This window comes from Pongo abelii, chromosome 1 (genome assembly GCF_028885655.2).
Source record: "Pongo abelii isolate AG06213 chromosome 1, NHGRI_mPonAbe1-v2.0_pri, whole genome shotgun sequence".
In the NCBI taxonomy this organism is placed as follows: domain Eukaryota; kingdom Metazoa; phylum Chordata; class Mammalia; order Primates; family Hominidae; genus Pongo; species Pongo abelii.
Genome location: NC_071985.2, coordinates 161,314,294 through 161,340,065, shown reverse-complemented (window position 1 = coordinate 161,340,065; position 25,772 = coordinate 161,314,294). Strand labels below are relative to the sequence as shown.

The following is a 25,772-nucleotide window of genomic DNA, read 5'->3' as shown; positions in this document are numbered from 1 at the left end:
TGCCTTATATCCCATTTTAGTAAACTAATCTGTAGGGCAACTGTATACTGTGGATTAATATATTGAATAAATAGCACTGCTTTCACAACTTCCCCTTAAATCAAATGCCTCAAAAAAAAAAAAAAAAAAAAAACACATCAGGCCTCTACTGAGTTAAACAGCGAGGGTTGAGAAGCCATTTTATCTCTACAGATATGTGTTCAAAATCCATAATTATTTCTTGTCATGACACAAAAGGAAAAATAGAATATACTTCCATGAAATACCCAGTTGTAATCAACTCCACAGAGAATCTTGCTCTGAGAGTTCTTTCCTTCTCTTCAACTTGTTCTTTTGTACTGTAATTGAATTGAATTTGCTCCTCTCTCCATTCCTCACAGACAGCTTCTCATTTGAGGGGTCTGAAGATGTATTACACTAATACATCGTCAGAATGACAATGCTATGATGATGCATGGGTGTAATACATCTTCAAAGCTTCAGCACTGCTCAGAAACAATACGGCTGATACTGAATTACATTCAAATCAAATGCAAAATGAAAATTAAAAAAAAAAAAACCTGGCTAACAGGAAAGGTGAAAAAAACCCTCAAAAACAAAATTGTTTTAAAAATTCCATAATTCTATGTATTTTGAGGGCAAGTTCTCAAGACTTTAGAATGGCTTTAATTTATAAATTTATGCAATAATATTCTCTATAAATTTCTGAAGATTACACTGAAACAGAGCCTTAGACAAAAAATATACAATGAATCTAGTTTTTTAAGTCATGATCTCTCGGGCAAAATTTACATACAGCATTTATGTGCAATAAATGTTGCATTTTACCTCTTTTGTCGATCTGTCAAAATTAGCCTTTCACCATTTCATGAGATATTTGTATTATGCTAGGAGACATTTCATGGGTGTTGACTGTCTTCCCTCTGTCCCTCTGAGACATTTTATAGAGAGTCAAAGTGCTGTCTTCTGATAGAGAATGCTCTCCATAAATTTTTTAAAACTTTAACAGGCCAAAATTGGATAGCATAACAACCTAAGATAGCTAATTTGCAAAATTAATAATAATAATAAGAAAAACTTGGCACCATCATTAATAGCCCTCTGGTCCTAGTATCCTTTACATCTTTTTACTTTGGCTTTGTTTAGGTTAATAGTTATATGGAAGTCTCAGAGACTTGGTTCCTTTATTCTGATGCCATCCGCTTAGGAATCTATAGCTGTGTGAAAGACTCTTTTCTTTTGTTCTTAATTTTGACAGATTTTTTTTTCTATAGCACAGAATGAAACCAGATAAAACATTCTCTTAAAAAATGTAACCCTTCTCGAATATATTCTGTTTCTTGTCCTCCCCTCTTATCACCCAGAGTTTATGAAATCTGAATAAGTAAAAATTTTGTTTCTGGAAATCATTCTGGTAATTGCCCAGTAAACATTCTCCTCTTATACTTTTTATATAGCAAAAACAAAATACAAAATAAAATTTCACCAGTTTAGAAGGGCAATCATTAACTTGCATTTACCTGATTTTATCACATAAGAACACAGTATTCATCACCATCTTTTATTATCTGTCCTCAAACAACTTCTATGTAAAAAATGAAGTGTATGATAAATTTTAATAATAATAGCTAAAAAGTTAAAGCTCTTAATTTTGGATGAGTTTTTTTTTAAACTCTTTGCCTGTAATATCTCTTTTGTGTAACAACCCTGTTACATTGCTGCTATTATTATCATCTTCATTTTGCGGATGAAGAAACTGAAGCATAGGGAGCTTAAGAAATATACTCGGGCTAACACATGCAGTGACTGGCAGAGGAGGAATCTGAAACCAGGTAACCCAAGTACTAACCATAGTCCTTTTAAGCACTATGTAATATTGCCTTTTCAATAGGAGTTTAATAATCATAAAAATGATGTTTATTTATTCTGTAACTTCTTTAGAAAATGATCTAGTCATGTAGGTTATGAGTATAAATAATTATTAGTCTTATTAATGTTTCAAAGATTAATCAGATACATTTATTAGTCACATTAAGATTTTACAGTATTCTAAAATATCTTTTCTTGTAACAAATATTAATTGAATGCCTACTGTGTAATTGTAATTGCTTAAAACATGTAGTTTCACTTGCCCGAATCTTAAAGAGATAGCATACTAAAAGTGAGAATGATTATAATTAAAAGTTTATCATAGTTTTATTGATATATAGTCCAAGATTATTATAATCATTATAATTTTCTACTAGTGATGATTATTCCTAATTATGGGCAAGTTAACCAAGAAAAACATAATTTTAAAATGAGCTGTTGCACAATTAATATTCCATAGAAAAATATTCATTTTGAGTGAAGAAAAAATTGATATAGTACTCTATTACACCAGAGGTCAAAACTCTTCTAATAATAATTTACTGCAAGCCAACCATGTGTTCTTCTCTATAATTGTCAAGGACACATTGGGACTTGATTTTTAAAAAATCATTATTAAGCTATTTTCTCTTTCTTACTCATATATATTTCAATAAGGATCCAAGAACAGCACAAAATTCCAGTAGGTTTTATTTGTGTATAAAATTAGCCTTGATGAATACAACTTTACATTTATGGGTGAGAGCAATCAAATTATACTTTCATTGACTATGGGGTTCAAATGATCAGTACAACTTGTATTCAAATTAACATCATGCTGTTTTTCTCCTGAATGTATTGCATGGTTATAATACTTCACAAGAATACTAGTTAATATGTGCTAACCTATGTTAGAGCAGTGCCTGGGCTATACTAAGTGCTGAAAAAATAATACTTAATGTAAGTATTAGATGGGCTCATTGTATACATTGGTAGTACCTAATGTTCCTTCCAGATACTTACAGAATCCATCTAATATTATGAATGGAATTTCCATCTGTAGAGTCCCACCTCAGCATGAATTAGCATGAAATTTATAACCAAAGTAAAGGTTGCATTTTCCAAGATAATAACTATTTTTTTTTTTTTTTTTTTGAGACGGAGTCTCACTCTGTCGCCCAGGCTGGAGTGCAGTGGCACGATCTCGGCTCACTGCAACCTCCGCTTCCCGGGTTCAAGCCATTCTCCTGGCTCAGCCTCCCAAGTTGCTAGAATTACAGGCGCGTGCCGCCATGCCTGGCTATTTTTTTTTATTTTTAGTAGAGACAGGGCTTCACCGTGTTAGCCAGGATGGTCTTGATCTCCTGATCTCGCGATCTACTCGCCTCGGCCTCCCAAAGTGCTGAGATCACAGGCTTGAGCCACTGCGCCCAGGCTTTTTTTTTTTTTTTTCAGATGGAGTCCCACTCTGTCGCCCAGGCTGGAGTGCAGCAGCTCGATCTCGGCTCACTGCAACCTCCTCCTTCTGGGTTCATGCGATGCTTCTGCCTCGGCCTCCCAAGTAGCTGGGATTACAAGCCTGTGCCACCATGCCTGGCTACTTTTTGTATTTTTAGTAGAGACGGGGTTTCGGCATGTTGCCCTGACTGGTCTTGAACTCCTGGCCTCAAATGATCTGCCCACCTCGGCCTCCCAAATTACTGGGATTACAGGCATGAACCACCGTGCCTGGCCCAAGATAATAACTTTTAAACAAACTCCTAACTTGTTTATATATAATCACTTACATACTACTTTCCCTATACATGTAACATGACATGAAAATCACTAAGGGAAAGTCTCTTGAAAAAATCGAATTCACAAAATGTAGACAGCCTAATGTTAAGCATTATCTGCTCCCCAGATTCAGTCCACCAAGGGGAAACATAACGTGGCATGTCATTTTTTAAATGCCCCTGCTCTCTCAGAAAATAAAATTCCATAAGAAAAAAAATCTTTTATGAAATGTTTGGTGGGTTCCTGCTTTTTGTTTTTTTATGGGTAAGCACCTTCCTCGAAGTATTGTGGATTTATTTTTATAGTGATTCATCATATCATGAGGCCCATTGTTTTGGCATTATATGTGTCTTAAAATACTAGAAATTTTCTTTCTTCATTCAAATCACAGTTATTAACAGCTCTGAATTTAAAAATTAGCATAGCTCACCACTTACTGGTTAGAAGTAGAGGGGACTTTGGAAACAGACAAATGAAAGTTAAAATTATAAAGAAAACTCTCAGAAAAAAGAGTCAATTTTAACTGCATATATAAATTATTGGTGTGCAATCTTATGGTGAAAGTTTAACTTGCCATCATTATGTAGATTCATTCATTACATAATTATCCATTATGTAAAGCCATTTTGGAAATTCACAAAAGCTCCACATAGAATGCAACTCTGCAATGGAACTAGAACCATAGTTTGTAATCTGAAGATCTGGTATTGTTGAAATGTCATCGGCATAATTTGCCGGTTTTACTGAATTTTTTTTTCTACTAACATCAAAGAGCAGAGTGTAGTGTCAGGATTGCAACCTGAAGCAAGGTTCATAAAGAATTACTGTTTGGGTGACAGGCTGACAGCATGGAAGAAGCACATGTACACAGTCTGTTCATAACACACTTGGTGTTGGTCCAGCTCTCAGTATTTCTAAGAAGTCTTCCTTTGAATAAAGAGGAAAGGCAATGGAATTCAGAGCACTAATAAGAAATAACACTTTCTGGTTTATAACTGTAATGACTTAAACTATTTTCGTAATTAATTTAAACAACAGATCCCAGCAGTGTTCATAGTTTTTAGCTCATAATTTTCATGTTTTACTGTCTCCTAGTTTTTCAGATAATTAGGAAATAACATTTGTTGTCTTAAGACTGTATTTAAGATAATTACAGAAGTTTTAATGTGCTAAATCTATATATCTCAGCTGGGAAACAAAACTTAAGACCTAAATCTCTTTGAAAATATTTGATGCAGGAGTCAGCAAACATTTTTTAAAGGACCTGATAGTAAGTAACTTAGGCTTTGCTGTCCATATAGTCTCTGTTGCAACTATTCACTTCTACTGCTAGTTAAAGCAGCCATAGACAATATATAAAGGAATGAGCATGATGATGTTCAGTAATCTTTACTTACAAAAAAGACAGCAGGACACTTTGGCCCACAGGCTTTACGTTGCTGATCCATGGTCTACAGACTATTTTATTTTGTTTACTCCGTTTATCCTGAAGTAAATCTCATTGAACAGTTTCAACGTCTTTAAAATATCCTACTTTGGAAACTATTTTGTATTCTTGATTGACAGTTTACAATATTAAACTTATAGCTGAGGTATATCCATAGCAATACTTGTGAAAAACATAGAAAATACTGCTTCTTTATCTTTCTAAGTTTCTATACTTTAACCCACATGATTTCCAAATATTGCTATGTGGCCCTTTCAAGGCTCCCTCAATGTTAAATAATGACTGACATCTTTTATTAAACTCAGTATTCTAACTTAACCAAAATATCCTTCTGAAATAAAGAAAAAATTAAAACATTCTCCGATGAGGAAGATAAGAGAATCAGTCTTCAGTTGAACTGCCATAAAAGAACGGCTATAAAAAATTTTCCTAAATAGAAATAAAACAATAAAAGAAGGAAACTTAGGGCATCAGGTAGGAGTGAGAAAAATGGTAAAAATAAAAAAATAGGTAAATACAAAATACTTTCCTTCTCTTGAGTTTTCCAAGTTTGCTTGACAGTTAAAAACTATATTACATTATCATCATAAAAATACTTTATCATGTATGCAGAGAAAATATTTAAGATGCATATATTTTAAATGGGGTAAAGGAATGTAAAGGGCACTAAGTTTTCTATACTTTGCTGGAACTAGTAAAGGTTGGACATCCTTAGACTATGATAAGTAATGTGTTTGTAAGTCAACACGTAGAGCAATTACTAAAAAAGCTGTGCAGAGATATATTCAAAAACTCTGGTGATAAGATAGAGTTCTAAAAAATGCTCAGGTAACCCACAGGAATGCAAGAAAAAGAAAATAGAGAAACAAAAATGAGAGACACCAAACAGAAAAAAAAAAAAAGGAAAAGTAAAAGTCAGACTTAAGTCCCAATGAATCAATAATTAAATTACATGTAAATGGTTTAAATACATCAATCAAAATAGAGAGGTTGGCAAAGCAGATTAAAGAATGCATATGTTGTATCAACTATAGGCTGTCTGCAAGAGACTCACTTAAAATATGACAGTATCTTTAGGCTGAAAAATAAGAAGATGGAAAAGAAACATGATTGTTCATAGCAGCTTTATTTGTTATAAACAAAAACTGAAAGCAATCAAAATATTCTATAATATTTGAATGGTTTAGGAAATTGTGATGCATTCATATCATGAGATACTATTCTGCAATAAAAAAGAATGAACTTGATATATACTACAACCGGGAAAGATCTCAAGGACATTACGCTGAATATAAAAAGCTAATTTCAAAGATTATGTACTGTATGGCAGTACCTTTGTACACTTACATGTAAGTGTACACTTACATGACATTCTATAAATGACAAAATTACAGAATTGGAAAATAGAATGTTGAATAATGAGTGACATCTTTTATTGAACTCAGTATTCTATCCTAAGCCAAAACGTCATTTGGCAATAAAGGAGAAATCAAAACATTCTCTAATAAAGAAAACTAAGTTTGTCTTCATTTGACCTGCCATAAAAGAATTGCCAAAAAAAGTTCTGAATATAGAAATAAAGCAATAAAAGAATGAACCTTAGAACACCAGGAAAGAAGAAACAAAAATGCTAAAAATAAAAAGGGGGTTAGGCATGGTGCGTGGGGGAGGAATGTATGTAACTATAAAGAAATAATACAAGAAAGATCTTTGTGCTGAGGGAATAGCCCTGTATCTTGATTTTGGTTCTGGCTGCATGAATGAACTCATGATAAAATGGTATAGAACTATACACAAACATTGCACTAATGACCATTTCCTAGTTTGATGTCATACATATTATACAAACATTGGGGGGGGGGTCCTCCTTCCACAGTTACATAGTACTTTATGCCACCGCTTGTGTGGAATTAACTCCCTGAACAGTAGTAACTGGCTTTATTTGTCCTTGGTCTCATGGGACAGGGGACTCCTTGTGACTAGAGATGATCTGTTCATCTTCATGCCCCATTGGGAAAAACTGGGTGAAGAGTACATGGAAACTCTTTGTTCTAATTCTGGAACTTCCTGTGAGTCTGTAATCATTTCAAAGTAGAAGGTAAAACATAATTTATATTTATTTGGGTTAATTTATGTAAACACTCTGAGTATCATGTTCATCTGTACAATGAGTTTGGTTTTGAGGCTTAAATGAGATAAGTATGTGAAAATACCTCCCTCATTGCCTATCGTATGGAAGGCAATGAAAAAGTCAGTTGAACCACGTTGGCTAAAATTGATTGGTGTGAGCTTTATGTTAACAGGGTGTAGCCATATTGAAGCTATAAGGAAAATAAAGGGCTGATGCATATTTAGGAGTGTGTGTGTGTGTGTGTGTGTTTACTTAGGGGAATAGGGAAGCGAGAAAACATCAGGAAAAAAAATACTTGCTTGTGTGAATACCTCATTATCTCCATCCCAATTTTAATATCTAGTTCGTAGAAGCCATGTAGGAATCAAAGACAAAGAGGAGCATTCATTGGTTCAGCAATCTTTACAGATTCCCTGCTTTGTGCCAAGCCTTATGCTAAGCCATGTAGTATAAAGAAGAACAGATTATTTATGGACAAAAGGAGTCCCCTGGCCCATGAGACCAAAGGCAAATAAAGTCAATTATTACAATTCAGAAAGTTAATTCCACACAAGTGGTGACATGAAGTGCTATATAACTATGAAGAAGGAACACACAATTTTTTCCTGGAAAGTTTTGGAATGATTTTTTGAAAAGTTGAAGAATAAGTAGGAATTTGTTAATTGAATAAAATGACAAAGATATTCCTAGTAGAAGAAACAACATATGTAAAGGTAGAAAAATCAAATTTCTACCTTGACTAGTAGAATGCATAGTTATTTTAGGTAAGCGCAAAAGTAATTGTGGTTTTTGCATTGTTGGAAGTTGCTGTTTGATATTGGAATACATTCTTAAATAAATGTGGTTATGTTATAAATCATTTTAATAGACATTCTCTATGTTTTTTTGCTAATGACTTATTACTTGCAGTTTATTTTATGTTTATTTTAGACTATGGAAATGATGTTAGACAAAAAGCAAATCTGAGTGATTTTCTTATTCAAGTTCAAAATGGGTCATAAGGCAGCAGAGACAGCTCGCAACATCAACAAGGCATTTGGCCCAGGAACTGCTAACGAACGTACAGTGCAGTGGTGGTTCAAGAAGTTTTGCAAAGGAGATGAGAGCCTTGAAGATGAGGAATGTAGTGGCTGGCCGTCGGAAGTTGACAAGGACCAATTGAGAGCAATCATAAAAGCTGATCCTCTTACAATTACATGAGAAGTTGCTGAATAATTCCACATTGACTGTTCTATGGTCACTTTGCATTCGAAGCAAATTGGAAAGGTGAAAAAGCTTGATAATGGGTGCCTCATGAGCAGATCGAAAATCAGAAAAATAGTTGTTTTGAAGTGTCATCTTCTCTTATTCTACGCAACAACAAACCATTTCACAATCAGATTGTGATGTGCGATGAAAAGTGGATTTCATACAAAAACCAGTGATGACCAGCTCAGTGGCTGGACAGAGAAGAAGCTCCAAAGCATTTCCCAAAGCCAAACTTGCACCAAAAAAAGGGCATGGTCACTGGTGGTCGGCTGCCGGTCTGATCCACTACAGCTTTCTGAATCCTGGCGCAACCATTACAACTGAGAAGTATGCTCAGCAAATCAGTGAGATGGACTGAAAACTGTGACACCTGCAGCCGACGTTGGTCAACAGAATGGCCCAATCCTTCCCTACGACAACGCCTGACTGCACATTGCCCAACCAATGCTTCAAAACTTGAATGAATTTGGCTACAAAATTTTGCCTCATTTGCCATATTCACCTGACCTCTTGCCAACCGACTACCACTACTTCAAACATCTCAACAACTTTTTGCCGGGAAAACACTTCCACAACAAGCAGGATGCAGAAAATGCTTTCCAAGAGTTTGTTGAATCCCAAAGCAAGGATTTTTTTTAATGCTACGGAATAAACAAGCTTATTTTTAGTTGGCAAAAATGTGTTGATTTTAATGGTTCCAATTTTGATTAATAAAGGTGTGTTTGAGCCTATTTATAATGATTTAAAATTCACGAACTGAAACCACAATTACTTTTGCACCAATCTAATATGCCTCCACATCTAAGTTCTTCATTTACTCCAATCTTCCATATTCTGTTTCTGTCCCATTATGACACTGAATTGCCTCACTGACCACTAAACTACTTAACCCAGAGGTATCTATATGGTTTGTATCTTATTTGACCTTTATAAGTGATCAATGACTGTTTATTAAACAAAAGTGAGCAGTGTCAAGTGATTGATTTAAGAAATAAGAGACCTGGCCAGGTGCGGTGGCTCACGCCTGTAATCCCAGCACTTCGGGAGGCCGAGGTGGGCAGATCATGAGGTCAGGAGTTTGAGACCAACCTGACCAACGTGGTGAAACCCTGTCTCTACTAAAAATACAAAAATTAGCTGGGCTTGGTGGCATGCGCCTGTAATCCCAGCTACTCAGGAGGCTGAGGCAGGAAAATGCTTCAACCTGGGAGGCAGAGGTTGCAGTGAGCCAAGCTCGTGCCACTGCACTCCAGCCTGGGCAAGAGAGCAAGACTCCGTCTCAAAAAAAAAAAAAAAGAAATAAGAGATCTGAGTCTTTCTAAATGTGAGCAGGATAGGGTCAGTAGAAAGGAAAAAGTTAAAGACGTAAGAAAAAGATAATATTTAATAAAATAAGCACCTGACAAATAGGAAGAAAAGGAATCTCAAACATTACAGGAGAAAAAGAACATAAATTGAGCATTCTTAATCTTGAGTTAGGCAATAGCCTTAATGCCTATGATAATTAAGGTAGTAATGCCTTATCGAAACATTAAGCATATGGAAATTAGACAAAAAAGTGTTTGAGACATATAGCCCAGTGTTGTGCTCACATGTTTAGCTTCAGAGCCAGTAATACCTTTGTCAATTAATAACCACCAGGCTAAAGGATGAACATCTCTGGATATTCCAGGTACCAAAGAATAGAAAGAAATGAACTTGGAAATAGACACTAAAATAAATAGCCACAAATAAGTGAATATTTTTAAATGGCTTTCAACATGCTTCTAGATTTTTTTATCTCCTTGATATGGTTTTGATCTGCATTCCCACTCAAGTCTCATGTGGAATTGTAATCCTCAATGTTGGAGATGGACCTAGTGGGAGGTAACTGGATCATGGGGGGAGTTTTTCATAAACAGCTTAGCACCATCCCTTTAGTGCTGTTCTTGTGACAGAGTTCTCATGACATCTTGTTGTTTAAAAGAGTGGAGAACCTCCCCCTTCTCTCTCTTGCTCTTGCTTTGTCCTTGTAACATGTGCCGGCTTTCCCTTTGCCTTCTGTCATGACTGTAAGTATCCTAAGACCTCTCCAGAAGCAGAAGTTGCTACGCTTCCTGTACAGCCTGCAGAACAAGGAGCCAATTAAACTTCTTTCTTTGTAAATTATGCAGTCTTGGGTATTTCTTTATAGCAGTGTAAGAATGAGCTAATATAGAAAACTGGTACTGAGAAGTAAGGCATTGCTATAAAGATACCTGAAAATGTAGAATTGACTTTGGAACTGGGTAATGGGAAGAGGTTGGAAGAGTTTGGAGGCCCCAAAAGAAGACAGGAAGGTGAGGGAAAATTTGGAACTTCATAGAGACTTCTTGAATGGTTGTGCTGATAGGGATATGGACAATAAAATCCAGGCTGATGGGGTCTCAGATAGAAATGAGGAACGTATTGGGAACTAGAGTAAAGGTCACTTTTGCTATACTTTAGCAAAGAGACAGGCTGTATTGTGCCCCTGCTCTAGGGATCTGTGGAACTTTTAACTTGAGAATGATGATTTAGGGTATTTGGCAAAAGAAATTTTAAAGCAGCCAAGTGTTCAAGAAGTAGCCTGGCTGCTTCTAACAATATATCCTCCTATGTGTGGGCAAAGAAATGACCTGGAACTGGAACTTTTATATTTTAAAGGGAAGCAGAGCATAAAAGTTTGGAAAGTCTTCAGCCTTGCTATGTGGTAGGTAGAAAAGGAAAGCCTATTTCAGAGGAGCAATTCAAGATGGCTGCAGAAATTTGCATAATTAAAAAGAAGGCAAAGGCTGATAAAAAAATGAGGAAAAGACCTCAAAGGCATTTCAGAGAAGTTCATGGCAGCCCCTGCCATCACAGACCTGGAGGCCTACCAAGGAAGAATGATTTTGTGGGCCAGGCTCAGGGCCCAGCTGCCTTGTGCAGCCTCAGAACATAGCTCCCTGCATCCCAGCAACTCCAGCTCCAGACATGGCTCAAAGGGGCCCATATAAAGCTCAGGCCACTGCTTCAGAGGCTGCAAGCCATAATCTTTGGCAGCTTTGATGTGGTGTTAAGCCTGTGGGTGCACAGAGTACAAGAGTTGAAGCTTGGAAGCCTCTGCTTAGATTTCAAAGGATGAATGGAAAAGCCTGGATATCTGGGCATCCAGGCAGAAGCCCACTACTGGGGTGGAACCTTCATGAATAACTCTATTGGGGCAGTATGGAGGGCAAATGTGGGGTCAGAGCTGCCACACAGAGTCCCCACTAGGGCATTACCTAGTGAGTTGTGAGAAGAGGGCCCCAGAATGGTAGATCCACTGACAGCTTGTAACCTACATCGAACAGCAGCAACCACTCAACATCAGCCCATGAGAGCAGCCATAGGGACTGAACCCTACAAAGTCATGGGACAGAGCTGCCCAAGGCCTTGGGAACTCAGCCCTTGCTTCAGTGTGCCCTGATTGTGAGACATGGAGTCAAAGGAGATTATTTTGAAGTTTTGAGGTCTAATGACTGCAGTGCTGGGTTTCAGAAATGCATAGGGCCTGTATCCTCCCAATTTTTTTTTTTTTTGGCTGATTTCTCCCTTTTGGAATGGGAGTATTTACCCAATGCCTATACCCCATTGTATCTTGCAAGTAACTAACTTCTTTTTGATTTTACAGGCGCATAGGAAGAAGGGACTTGTCTTGTCTCAGATGAAACTTTGAACTTTGGACTTTTAACTTAATGCTGCAATAAGGTTAAGACTCTGGGGGACTGTTGAGAAGGGATTATTGTATTTTAAAATGGGAGTAGGACATGAGATTTTTAGGAGGTGTCAGTGTGGGAATGATATGGTTTGGATCTGTGTCTTTGCTCGTCTCATGTGAATTGTAATTCCCAATGTTGGAGGTGGAGTGTAGTGGGAAGTGATTGGATCAATGGGTGATTTTTCATAAATGGTTTAGCACCATTGCCCTAGTCCTGCTCTTATGATAGAGTTCTCAGGAGATCTGATTGTTTAAAAGAGTGTAGAACCTCCCTCAACCCCCTTTCTCCTCCTTCAGCATTGTAAGACATGCCTGCTTCCCCTTCACTTTCCACCATGACTGTAAGTTTCCTGAGGCCTCCCCAGAAGCAGAAGCTGTTATGCCTCACCTCCTGTACAGCCTACAGAACTGTGATTAACATTTTTAACAATAAAACTTTTTTTAACAAATTACTCAGTCTCTGGTATTTTATAGCAATGGGAGAACGGACTAATACACTCAGCTATAATTTAAATTTTTTTCCTTTATTTTTTTATTTTTTCTTACTATTTCTAGGCTTATTAATACAATCATATGTAATACAATTCTTATTTTTTCTTTATTTTTAAAATCAGAAGCCTCTTGTGTACTTGTCAATATTCTCCAGAAGTTTACAGTGATTTTTACCTTAATGGTAACCTCATTTGTGAGCAGCTATGTGAATTACATTTTCAAGAGTCATAAAGAGGCCCCTTAATTTCAGGAACAGAGTTACAAATTCTATCTGGTTAATATGATTTGGCTGTGTCCTCACTCAAATCTCATCATAAACTGTAGTTCCCATAATCCCCATGTGTTGTTGGAAGGGACCTGGTAGGAGGTAATTGAATGGTGAGGGTGGTTACCTCCATGCTGTGCTCACGATAGTGAGTGGGTTGTCAAGAAATCTGATGGTTTTACTAGCAGGTTTTCCCCCATTTTGCTTGGCACTTCTCTTTGATGCCACCACGTGAAGGACAGTTTTGCTTCCCCTTCCACCATGATTGTAAGTTTCCTGAGGCCTCCCCAGTCCTGTGGAACCATGAGTCCACTAAACCTCTTTCCTTTATAAATTACCCAGTCTTGGGTACGTCTTTATTAGCAGCGTTAGAATAAACTAATACTCTGGTCAAAAATTTAAACACATTTCAAAAGTATATTAACAGCTAAGAATATGAAATGTTTATAAGTCATAAACTCTGTCCAATGTTGCATACTATTCCATTTACTGTTCATATAACAATTCTGTGAATTGGGTACAACTATTATTGCCATTTTGTATTTGAAGTTTAAGGACGTTAACAATTTTTTCTAAGATGTTATTTTTGGTAAGAGGAAGATCTGGATCTCAAACTCGACTGAAATTAAAATGCATTATCTTAATCACTAGGCCCTACCGGCACCATCTCATAAGTAAATTCCTGGTAGAAATGAAATCATACCCTTCAATCGAGGAATTTTGAGAAAACCTTGAAAAATCTGAAACAGATAAAGAACCAGTCATAGATAAGCAGAAGCAGTAGGATCACATGTAAAGATCTATGAGCCTATTTGTATCTCTAGTCATAGGACAACTACCCTCCTATATTTTCCTTGAGATAAATATTTTTCTTATTAGTTCTAGTGCTCTTTGCATACACATAGATTACAGGCTCCGTTCCAGGCTTCTTGTTAGATAAAGCCAAATAAAATATTTTTTCTATCTCTCACCCTGAAGTTATTTAAGGTCTTATTGTGGTTTAGCAGAATATCATAGGAAGTAGCCTAGACTTCTGAGTCTTTGATAATTTTACTATAAAGCAGTTAAGTAAAGTTACATTTTTAAAGCAAAATGTAATGATTCTAACTCCAACTGTGTGGTATAAAATCAATTAAAGTTAAATGAAATGGTTGATTCCAGAAGTAAGGCAGAAAATATGAGCCTGTTGTATTTTCTTACACCAGAAAGCAAAGAAGTAAAGAAAATGATGGGTTCATGTCATAAGGACACAGGAGACAGATTTGGTGTGACTCTTACTGGTCAAACTAAAGACAATTTGACCAAGAAAAACATTAAAGTCTTTTTAAAAATGTAAATCAAAACCACAACGAGATACCATTTCATGCCAGTAAGAATGGCGATCATTAAAAAGTCAGGAAACAACAGATGCTGGAGAGGATGTGGAGAAATAGGAGCACTTTTACACTGTTGGTGGGACTGTAAATTAGTTAAACCATTGTAGAAGACAGTGTGGTAATTCCTCAAGGATCTAGAACCAGAAATACCATTTGACCCAGCAATCCCATTACTGGGTATATACCCAAGGGATTATAAATCATTCTACTATAAAGACACATGGACATGTATGTTTATTGTGGCACTATTCACAATAGCAAAGACTTGGAACCAACCCAAATGCCCATCAATGATAGACTGGATAAAGAAAATGTGGCATATATACACCACGGAATACTATGCAGCCATAAAACAGATGAGTTCATGTCCTTTGCAGGGACATGGATGAAGCTGGAAACCATCATTCTCAGCAAACTAACACAAGAACAGAAAACCAAACACCGCATGTTCTCACTCATAAGTGGGAGTTGAACAATGAGAACACATGAACACGGAGGGGAACATCACACACTGGGGCCTGTCAGGGGTTTGGGGGATAGGGGAGAGATAGCATTAGGAGAAATACTTAATGTAGACGACGGGCTGATGGGTGCAGCAAACCACCATGGCATGTGTATATCTATGTAACAAAACTGCACGTTCTGCACATGTACCCCAGAACTTAAAGTATCATAAAACAAAAATGGAAGACCAAGGCGGGTGGATCACCTGAGTTCGGGAGATGGAGACCAGCCTGGCCAACATGGAGAAATGCTCTCTCTACTAAAAGTACAAAATTAGCCAGGCATGGTGGCGCATGCCTGTAATCCCAGCTATCCGGAGGCTGAGGCAGGAGAATCGTTTGAACCTGGGAGGCGGAGGTTGTTGTGAGCCGAGATTGTGCCATTGCACTCCAGCCTGGGCAACAAAAGTGAGACTTCGTCTCAAAAAAAAAAAAAAAATTGTGAATCCACAAGTTCATGCCATAAAAATAAACAAACAAATAATAAATAGGAGAAAGGGGAATTCTACAGTAGAATGTCAAGTGCTAAACAGTAAAAGCAGAAGGACTGCTGCATCTAGAAAAGAATCATCAGTTTGATCATCAGAGTGAAGATTGAGTGCAAAAGAATCATCAATAATGTCAAATCTAAGGGCAGAGTTGACATAGAGCAGATATTTGGATGTCACGGTCTTAAAATCTCTCCCTACAGACTGTTTATTTGTAGCATAGGGAAGAAAAGGGAATAAACTATATGATGTGGAAATCAGACAACACATTGATTGATTGAAATTAACATCACAAATGAGGAACACATGAATATTATGTGACTCTGGATCTGATTCCCTGAGAAGGATACAACTTCACTTACTTCCGTAAGGACATTAACTAGAAATCTCATAAGAAAATATGAGACAACCCACAAAGGAGAAATATTCTATTTAAAAATGGGTCAATACGGTGAAACCCCATCTCTACTCAGAATACAAAAATTAGCTGGGTGTGGTGGTGCACGCTTGTGATCCCAGCTAGTTGGGCAACTGAGGTGGGAGCATCACTTAAACCCAGGAGGTGGAGGTCGCCAGGAGCTGAGATCACACTACTGCACTCCGGTCTGGGAGACAGAGTGAGACTTCATCTCCAAAAAACAAGGAGGGGTGGGGAGTATATACATTTTTGAAAAAAAATGCCAATGTTCAGTAATGACACTGAGAAATTAAATTAGAGGAGCCTAAACTGTTATGTCAACTACATGTAATACAGAGCTCTGGATTGGATTCTGTACTAGACAAAAAAGTATTCTAGAAAAAAAACTATTGTATCAGTTGACCAAATTGGAATATGGTTGATTAATTGAATAAACGTATGATACCCATGTTAAATTTACTGAAATTAAAAATTACTGTGGTTATATAAAGAAAATGTCTATTCTTCAGAAATGAACACTGAGAAACCTAGAGATAAAAAACACCTAGAGATAACAAAGGTCAAGATGTATGCAACTTGCTCTCAACTGATTCAGTGAAATATATATGTGTATATACTTAGTCTACCCACAGAGAAAGTGATGAAGCAAATTGACAAAATCCCAATGAATCTAACTGGGTAAAGGATACAGAATATTCTCTGTTTTATTTCTGTAACCTTTTAAAATATAAATTTGAATTTAATTCTCAAATATAGAATGGAAAAAATAGAAAAAGGAAATAATCATTGATAAGGTGAACTGTAAGGAAGCTCACATATCCAGAAACATCTCAGGAAAGGTGTTTTTTTGGTGAAAGTATACTTGAGTTGCAAGAGTTAAAAAGTAGAATGGCAACTCTAGCTGGCTCCAGTGACGTTTGTGACGTGGTTGAACACACAGCCTCATTTTTCTGTAAATAAGGGTGAAGCTGTATGGAGCTATCATCCTGTGACCAACCACTTATTACTGATTTTTAAAACTGGAATTGACCATGAGCGAGTCATCAAGAATTACCATAGGCATTGGTAAAAACCCTAGCTCAATCAGATACATACAGAAACTAGCCATTACTTCCCGTATTTACATGAGGCATATCTGTATCTGTTTTTATTTATATATTTTTATATCTGCTTTTAACACTAAACATGTTCACATGTTAACTGCTGTTTTGGGACACATTTTCTTTCATAATACAGCAAAAGAGGAGCTGAGAACATGCAAAATATTGTTATTTCTTAGGCAAAATACAAAGAAATCAATGAAGTTCATAATTTTGCTTTTAAATATAAATTAATAAGTCAAAAAAGCTAATAGAATTATCGGACATGTTCCTTAAAGCAGGAACTCCATTGTTGTGGGGTGTTTTCTTTTTCCTTTAGGTGCTATGCATTTGAATGTAGATCATTAATAAATTATAATTTGAAATTATCGTAAGTGTTTATAAAAATATCTGCCAAGTCTAGTTATTCATTAGATAATAGTTAATATTTATGCTAATTTTACTCATTTGCTCAGTATGGCAGGATCAGAAAAACAAATCTATGCACAGTTTAACTTATAAACCCAATCTGTCTTCTTTCAGTTTCATGATGTTATCCATTATCATTATTCTAATAACTTCACTAACCAACATTCCTATTTAATTAAACTAAAATGTATCCAAGCACTTTTAAAAAGAAGAATGTGCATAATAACAAGCACTGCAAAGCGGAAGAGTTAAATTCATAATATTAATCTTAAATTATATGAAGATAGAGATTATGTGTTTCGCTCTTACAAAAACTATATTACCATATCAGATTTAAATTCCTGGAAAGATGATTAAGAATCAGCTTTACATTTACATATTAAGTTTTACTTTTTAAAACACATTTATGCCTATTATATTTTTTGAGTCTAACAATAGCCAAGGATTATTATCGTGGAATTTTTGAAAGTAGGAAACTAGCTGGTGGTAACTACAGCTAAGAGATGTGCACAAGGATTGGCAGATTTGATGAATAAGGAACTTGTCTTAAGAGCGCATGTATATAACTCCTGGTTCTGAATTTGCTGTACTTATACCCCACGGAGAGTCCTGCCATGAATTTAGCGCTCATGTATCAGTTTTATGATTTTTTAGTGGTTCTAGAGAGTGAAGAATTGGCAGTCAAGAGCACACTCATACTTCAAAAATATTGTAGGGGACATAATGCATATTATATAAATATATATTGCAGATATAGTGATTTTTTTCTCACATAATACCAATATTAAGCATGTGATGTGGGTAAGATTGATTAGACACACTGCATAAATGAGTAAACTGAAAGTCGCTTAAGGGTAAGTAATATTAAAGAAAACATTAGCAGATAAAATACATGTTTCAATTGTGCTTGTTCTACATCTATATAAAATATGCCTTTCTGATTTCATTAAAAGCAGTTTCATTGCACCAGCCTTGCTCAAGGTATTTTCACACACACAAAAAAATGTGAAACAAATAAAATCAAATTTCATTCATCTGAAATGAGGTGGGGTCCTATTTATTAAAAGTACCTCTCTGACTTCCGGGGTGCACCCAAAGCTATGTAGTTCAAAGTTAAATTTCACACAACTTGATAATTCTGTTAGCATTGTGACTTTGAAAACAGACCTGTTTTGATGATGACTAAGGTCGACTTCCTGAAACTGACTTATAATCTCTTTGAGAGGATGTGAACTATAGCAGAAGTACTGGAAATGTATAAACATGTTATACATTTCATTTCAACTAGCTATGTGATCCTGCATAAGCTACATAAAGTCTTGGATTTTTAGATCCCCTCATCAGTTAAAATTTAATTCTAACTCCAAAATCTTTGATTGAAAGCTGCAGTTTGAAATCAGACCCAGCAAACTCATAATTTGATTAACTTTATCCTCCCCTGATTACTTTAGCGGTTCATGCTGACCTATCAACATGTGAATGCTGATCAAATAAATCTCTTACACATTTAAATGAAGACATTTCTCTTGTGACATTTCCATTTGAGCCTTTTGTCTATTGATTGGAGATTATCCAGCATACGAAAGTGAAAATAACCTTGACTAAGAATCAACAGACATAGGTTCTATTCTGGACTCTGAGTGAAAAGTATTTTTTAACTTTTGTTTTTTTTTTTTTTTTTTGAGACAGGGTCTTGCTCCGCACCCAGGCTGGAGTGCAGTGGTGCGATCTCAGCTCACTGTAACCTCTGCCTCCCAGGTTCAAATGATTCTCCTGCCTCAGCCTCCCGAGTAGTTGGGATTACAGGCATGCACCACCACACCCTTCTAATTTTTGTATTTTTAGTGGAAACGGGGTTTCACCATGATAGCCAGGCAGGACTTGAGCTCCTGACCTCAACTGAGCTGCCCGCCTTAGCCTCCCGAAGTGTTGGGATTACAGGCGTGAGCCACTGCGCCCAGCCCATTTAACTTTTATGAACTGCAATGCCTTTAGGTATGAAGAGTAAGTATAAAAATATGCATTTTGGCCAGGTGCAGTGGCTCATGCCTGTAATCCCAGCACTCTGGGAGGCCAAGTTGAGCAGATGACTTGAGGCCAAGATTTCAACGCCAACCTGGCCAACATGGTAAACCCCATCTCTACTAAAAATACAAAAAAAGTAGCCAGATGTGGTGGTGCAATCCTGTAATCCCAACTACTCAAGAGGCTGAGGCAGGAGAATCGCTTGAACCTGGGAGGCAGAGGTTGCAGTGAGACCGGATCGCGCCACTGAGCTGCAGCCTGGGGGACAGAGTAAGACCCTGTCTCAAAAATAAATAAATAAATAAATAAATAAATGCATTCTGCCTACCACATGAGTAAAATACAAAAAATTAAGTTGACTCTTAAGTTCTGAACAAGTGAGGTTAGGGAGGTTACAGGAGAAAAATGAACAGCACAAACAACACGGATGCATTCCTACTTTACCTGATGGGGAGATATGTCGCCAAGAAATGGAAGGCTCTGGTTTCCCGGTGGCCAAACAAGTAAGAGTGACGTTGGTTCCTTCATTGATGGTCATATCACTTGAGATGTCATATATCTTAGGAGGAACTGAAATGACAAAATATGCAGTGATTAGAAAAAAATATATAAAATTTTCTTGAAGTATGTATGATTAATTCCATAATATCATGCAAGAAAGGTATGAGGATGAAATGTATTTATGGCCTATGGCCCTCACCTGAAAGATGGGTTCTCTAGAACCTCAAGACTTTCTAGGAGTTTTTTGTTTATTAGTTTTTTTCCCCCTAATTTTTGGATGTGAAGTACCTCAGGATAAATGGAATATTTAATAACAAAAATGTTTAAACATTGATTAAATATGTATTATGAGTAATTTGTAGTAAGTAAACTAGAATATAACCAATCTATTTTATCCATGGATCCTCATTGTGTGATGTTTTCCTTGCTGAAATGGTTAAATAAGAGGAAATACAGAAGAAACTTAAAATAGCAGAAAGGTTATTCCTACATACTGATTTAAAAGCTGGGTGAGTTAGGGCATGTACATGATTGGGAGGTAAGATTTCATGGTCACAAAGGTATTTTTGGCTTTAATTTTCTGTCTGCCAGGTAGTAGGGCTAGACTTTCTCAAAATTTGTGTTCTAAGGAACACAAATTCTAAGGACTGTGAAAGGTGGATACGATAAAGTTTTCTTATCAGTAATGACTGGCAAACACTGGTTGAAACAGATCACTTCAGGACTTCTCATCCTTTGTTATGCCCTTTTGCACTGTAAATCCGCAAGAGTCAAGTGGGAAATATTGTATTGCATTTTCTCTGGTGTATTAAACTAGAGAAGTTTTTATCCCAGAATTTAATCACATAATACATTTGGGAAACATTGGAGAGAAAAGTCTCTAAACTAACTTCCAGGATTAAATTTCTATATTCTCTGAGAAACCAAATGTCTCATTGAATCCTCAAACAGCATGGGTATAAATCTCTATTGGCTAACTGCATTATTTAGAGTAAGTTATTTAATTTATCTCAGCCTCAGTGTCTTTATCTGAGAGCAGGAGACAGTAATAGTACATGTCCTATCTGGCTGCTATGGAGACTAAGTAAGTCAATACATGTTAAAGGACTTAGAAAAGTGCCTGACATTAGTGTTAGTTATTGTTATTAGATGCCATTAAACACATATATGGTGTTTGAATTTCATTTTAGTAGTGCTCTTTTCCTATGCCTTAAAATTGTTCTCAGAAATTCTTCACTTTTGTAGAGTGTATGACTGACCTATGCCATAAATAAGTTTGACTTACTTTATAAAATTTATACTATGTTACTATTATAGCTCAAATATAAATAAATGGCAATTACACACCTTGGTAATCATTAGAAAAATAAGATTTTTACTGAAATCTTTTTAATTGTTCCCTTCTTTGGGTTTCTTTATGCAAGAGATATGTTTTCACAGTTACTTTTAAAGCTAGTAACTAAAATCTGTTGTGACGATAAATTAAATTACCCATACTTTGAATTTTTTTTTTACTTTTTATGGAACCAAAACTCAGCCTCAAGAAAATCAAGGATGATATAATTACAAATATAAAGTATTTGATTATGTGTAACTGTTGATATGATTGAGGAGAAGGCTTGTTCCTAAGTAATATATCATTGCCACTGTTTCCAAATGACATAGTTTAATTGGCATTTAAAGCATATTATCATCAAACTCTTCAGTGAGCTTTTCTCAGGCAAATAATAAAAATTTTAAAACCATCCCAAACAGAGGGGTCTTTTCAGCTTAACTAAAACAGAACAAAAATAAAAACATTAAATTACCCTAGAAGGAAAGTACAAAAAACTTCGCATTACACTGGTAAATAGGAGTTAATAATAATAAATTTACAACATTGAACTAAAAGTATATTTTAGATATTTAGTTGTAGGTATAGGTTTAATAAACTGTAAAGCACATGTGGATATATATACATATATATATATAGAGAGAGAGAGACAGATATACATATATAGATGGTCAATGACTTACAATGGTTCAATTATAATGTTTTTACTTTATAATGGTGTGAAAATAATATCCATTCAGTAGAAACCATATTTTGAGTACCCATACAACAATTTTGTTTTCATTTTCAGTATAGTATTTGATAATCTTCGTGAAATATTCAATATTTTATTATAAAACAGGCTTTTTGTCACATTATTCTGACCAACTGTGGTTAAGTGTCTGAGCACGTTTAATGAAGGTTAGGTTACGTTATGATGTTCGATAGTTTAAGTGTATTAATTGCATTTTCAATTTATAATGGGTTTATTTGGATGTAACCTTATCATAACACGAGGAGCATCTGTATTCATAAACATATATACAATGCATAGCAGTTCCCACTATTAGAAAAATTATATAGTACTTTTTTCCTTTATATAGAAGATAGTATGTAGGGCTCTTAGTCTCGCCTAGTGACTTTACTTATTTATTTAAAATATAACTGATTCAAGGTTGGACAGAGATATGTATATGAAGAGAAATAGTGAAATGCCATAAGAACATGAATTCCATCCTTGAAATACCATTATTTGGTCAATACTGTCTGATTAAAAAATAGTTTAGTTGGATCTTTACACATCTACACATATTTAAAGTTCTAAACATTATGCTAAACTAATATTCAGCACTAGTATTTGGCTATATAGAGAAACAATTCAATCCCTTAGAAATAAACTTAGATATGACACTTAACTATAGGAGATTGTGTAGTGGGGGGGAGAGTGGTAAATTCCAGGTGTGACGTGTCATTCTCAGTGATTGCAATTGCCTTCCAGGGCCTCATAATTCAGGACATGCTACAGGGAATACACATCTGGAAAGAGGATGTTAGTAAGAGAAAATCCCTCTGCCAAGGCTCCTCCCCCCAGAAATGCATCACCTGTTGGCAGCAGATGCCGTGTGTAAGAGGGCCAGTGAAATCCTTCACATGCACAGTGGCTTGTGGAGACAAAAACAGTTGTTGCTTTGCTGAATATTCAGAACTATTGCATATTCAGTTTAAACCTTCCAACTTTTACTGACTATCATGAAGGGAATAATTCTTGACCCAAAGGAAATGCAAAAGTTTAAAGGCATGTTACTTGCCCTCAAGAAATTTAAATTAAAAGACAGAGCGGATAGGTAAGTAACTAAGAGAGGGCAAATATTTTCCACATTTTCCTTTCCCATTTTACAGTAGTAAAACAAGTTCAATAGGTATACCTTCTGGGTTTAAATCAGCAGACATTAATTTTGTGTTGGTTTATTTTAAAGTTAATTATGTAGAATAGTTTATGCACAATGTTATTGAGTGCAGACTATTTATAATAAATAAAAACTTTTTTTTTCTTTTTTTGACAGTCCCTCGCTCTGTCTCCCAGGTTGGAGTGCAATGGCTCAATCTCCGCTCACTGCAACTCCCGCCTCTCGGGTTGAAGCGATTCTCCTGCCTCAGCCTCTGGAGTAGCTGGGATTACAGGCGCCTGCCACTGTGACCAGCTAATTTTCATTTTTTAATAGAGATGGGGTTTTGCCATGTTGGCCAGGCTGCTTTTGAACTCCTGACTTCAGGTGATCCACCTGCCTCTGCCTCCCAAAGTGCTGGGTTTACAGGAGTGAGCCCCCACACCAGGCCAGGAAAACTATTAATAACCTTAAGGTAGGACCGCACAAATGGTGGTATAGAGAATTGGTCAACTGGATGATGATAACAATTGTCAGCTCTGTCGTCAGAATAAGGTGTAGTATTGAAAAGGGTTTTGGATGGTCCCAGGGCGCATAATGCTAAGCACTTACATAGAAAAACCAAAAAAAAAAAAAAGAGGAGAGTTAAAAATAACGTACTATTCTAGATGTGTGCCCCTTTTCTATATATCTTATTTCAGACTCCCTCACATCCTCTTCTAAATACTTAAAATAATTTATGCAAAGAGAAGCAGATGGATTTAATCAATTCAACAATTTTTAAGCTATTGAAAAACTACAGATCTTAAGAAGTATTTTAAATTGTCATGTACTTTAAGTACTTATGACCTAGGGCAGAGTTATAAAGAAATATATTAATGAGTGTAAACTCATTTAATATGCTGGAAATAATTATTATAATATCATCCTCACTATCTTCATTATATGACACCATAAAAAAACAATGAAAAGGCAGAAGTCCTAGATTTCATACTAAATCACAGAATATCTCCTAATGAAACTCTAATTAGGGATATACAAGACTTTACAACTGTGTTCACAATTAATTGTTGTGTATTACCAGTTAGAGAGATCTAAGAACACTGGAAGCTTTCTAAGCAACAGAGGTTGAAAGGAGATTTAAAGGTTGTCTTGGGTGAAATGTATCTTAAAACCTCCATATCCATTTAAATGAACTACGCTTCGTCCCTTACATTCATAACATGCTTTCCCTTTCATTGTTCACTGGCCTAAAATTCAACTGCTATTTAGCACCTGGTCTTCAACTTTTATTTAGTTGGTTCCACAGTGAGGAGATAATGCGTATTTAGATGTATCTACATATTTAAATTCTCTAAAGATAACTTATGTCTCTTGTTGGTTTCACTTTCACCAAAAAATTTAGGCAATTTGACTTACTCCACCCACCTTCCCTCTTCTGAGCCCATCTGTGGGTGTCTTCAGGCCAGGTATGAGTCACTTTCGGTAAGAAAAACCTTAGAATGCACATCCAAACCAGATTCTAATGACCTTCACACAGGCTACCATTTTGGCTTATTCTCCACTGTTTGTATGATAATGAGCAACTGAGTTTGTGAGTGCACGGCATTATTTTCTTTTAATGTGTACATATTTTCTGATGCATAGAAATAAATCATTTTTGTTTGTTTAATGAGCAGTCTTCAAAGATATAGCTTTAATTTCTTTCAAGAATTCATCATGCTGCCTGCAACATGACCATTAACAAACTGAGAAGCCAGCATCAGGGTGACTAATCTGGATATCATAGGAATCATATAAGCATAGGGTATTTTATTATATTAAAAGTTTTTATCTAAAAAAAATCTATGCAGATGATTTTAGAAAGAATAAATAAAATAGAACCTGAACCAATATTAACTTGCATGACATGTGAGGTCAGGTCACACATGATACTAAAAACCCTCACAGGATGCATTTGACAGTTATTTCAACTGTAAATACAAGGCATAAACTATTTATATCTGGACAGTTGCACTGGCTCACTGGAATCAATTAAATGCCCCATTGAGCTCTTAAGCTGTAAGAGTCTGTGAAAGACCACAGTGCACACAAATCCATTTGGAGGCCTTCTTTAGGATGCCAGGGCTAAAAGGTAGATGGAATATTTATTTAATCTGGCTCATAAACACTCACAGATTACTGAAAAACATCAAATCAGCATTTATTGTAACCACATTATTCTGGCACAAAAACCACCTGTTTCCTCGGTCAGGATATAAAATCAAAGCAGTGTTTTATAGGAGAGTGCACTGAATGTCCTCTCATTCATTCTCTGAAGTTGTAGGCTCATTACCAAAAACCTTTAAAAGTTGTTATATATCTATTTGAATTATGCACACAATTACGAGATCTATTCTCCAAATATGTTCACTAGGGAAAATAAGAAGTAAAATAAAAGTGATGCCAACTCTTTGATGTCCTCTTTGACCCACCTCTCCCCACGGTGACTTCTCATACCTCAAAAATTTACCACAAAGAAGAAACAGTGAAATGTACATTAGTGAGTGAGTTTTAAAAGATCAAAATCTGATCTTAAAAAATTGTGTCACTTATGACTTTGATGATCTTAAAGCAAAATAGGTTTTTCTGGATATGTGCTATGGACAATGTTTGTGTCTCTCCCAAATTCATGAGTTAAAATCTTAACCCCCAAGGTGATACTATTTGGAGGTGGGGCCTTGGAAAGGTGATTAGATCATGAAGGGATTAGTGTCCTTATAAAATAGACCCCATGAGCTAGGTCACCCCTTCCACAATGTAAGGACTC

At 35.9% G+C, this 25,772-nt stretch overlaps 1 protein-coding gene across 2 annotated transcripts in view; it reads right to left on the bottom strand.

Annotated features, from left to right (window-relative positions):
- The window catches only part of NEGR1 (neuronal growth regulator 1), a 908,360-nt gene that overhangs the window by 365,411 nt on the left and 517,177 nt on the right, over window positions 1-25,772 (bottom strand). For both annotated transcript variants that reach the window (XM_054541955.2, NM_001133577.1), the window contains 1 exon segment: window positions 19,709-19,834. In XM_054541955.2, coding sequence (XP_054397930.1) covers window positions 19,709-19,834 — 126 coding nt within the window.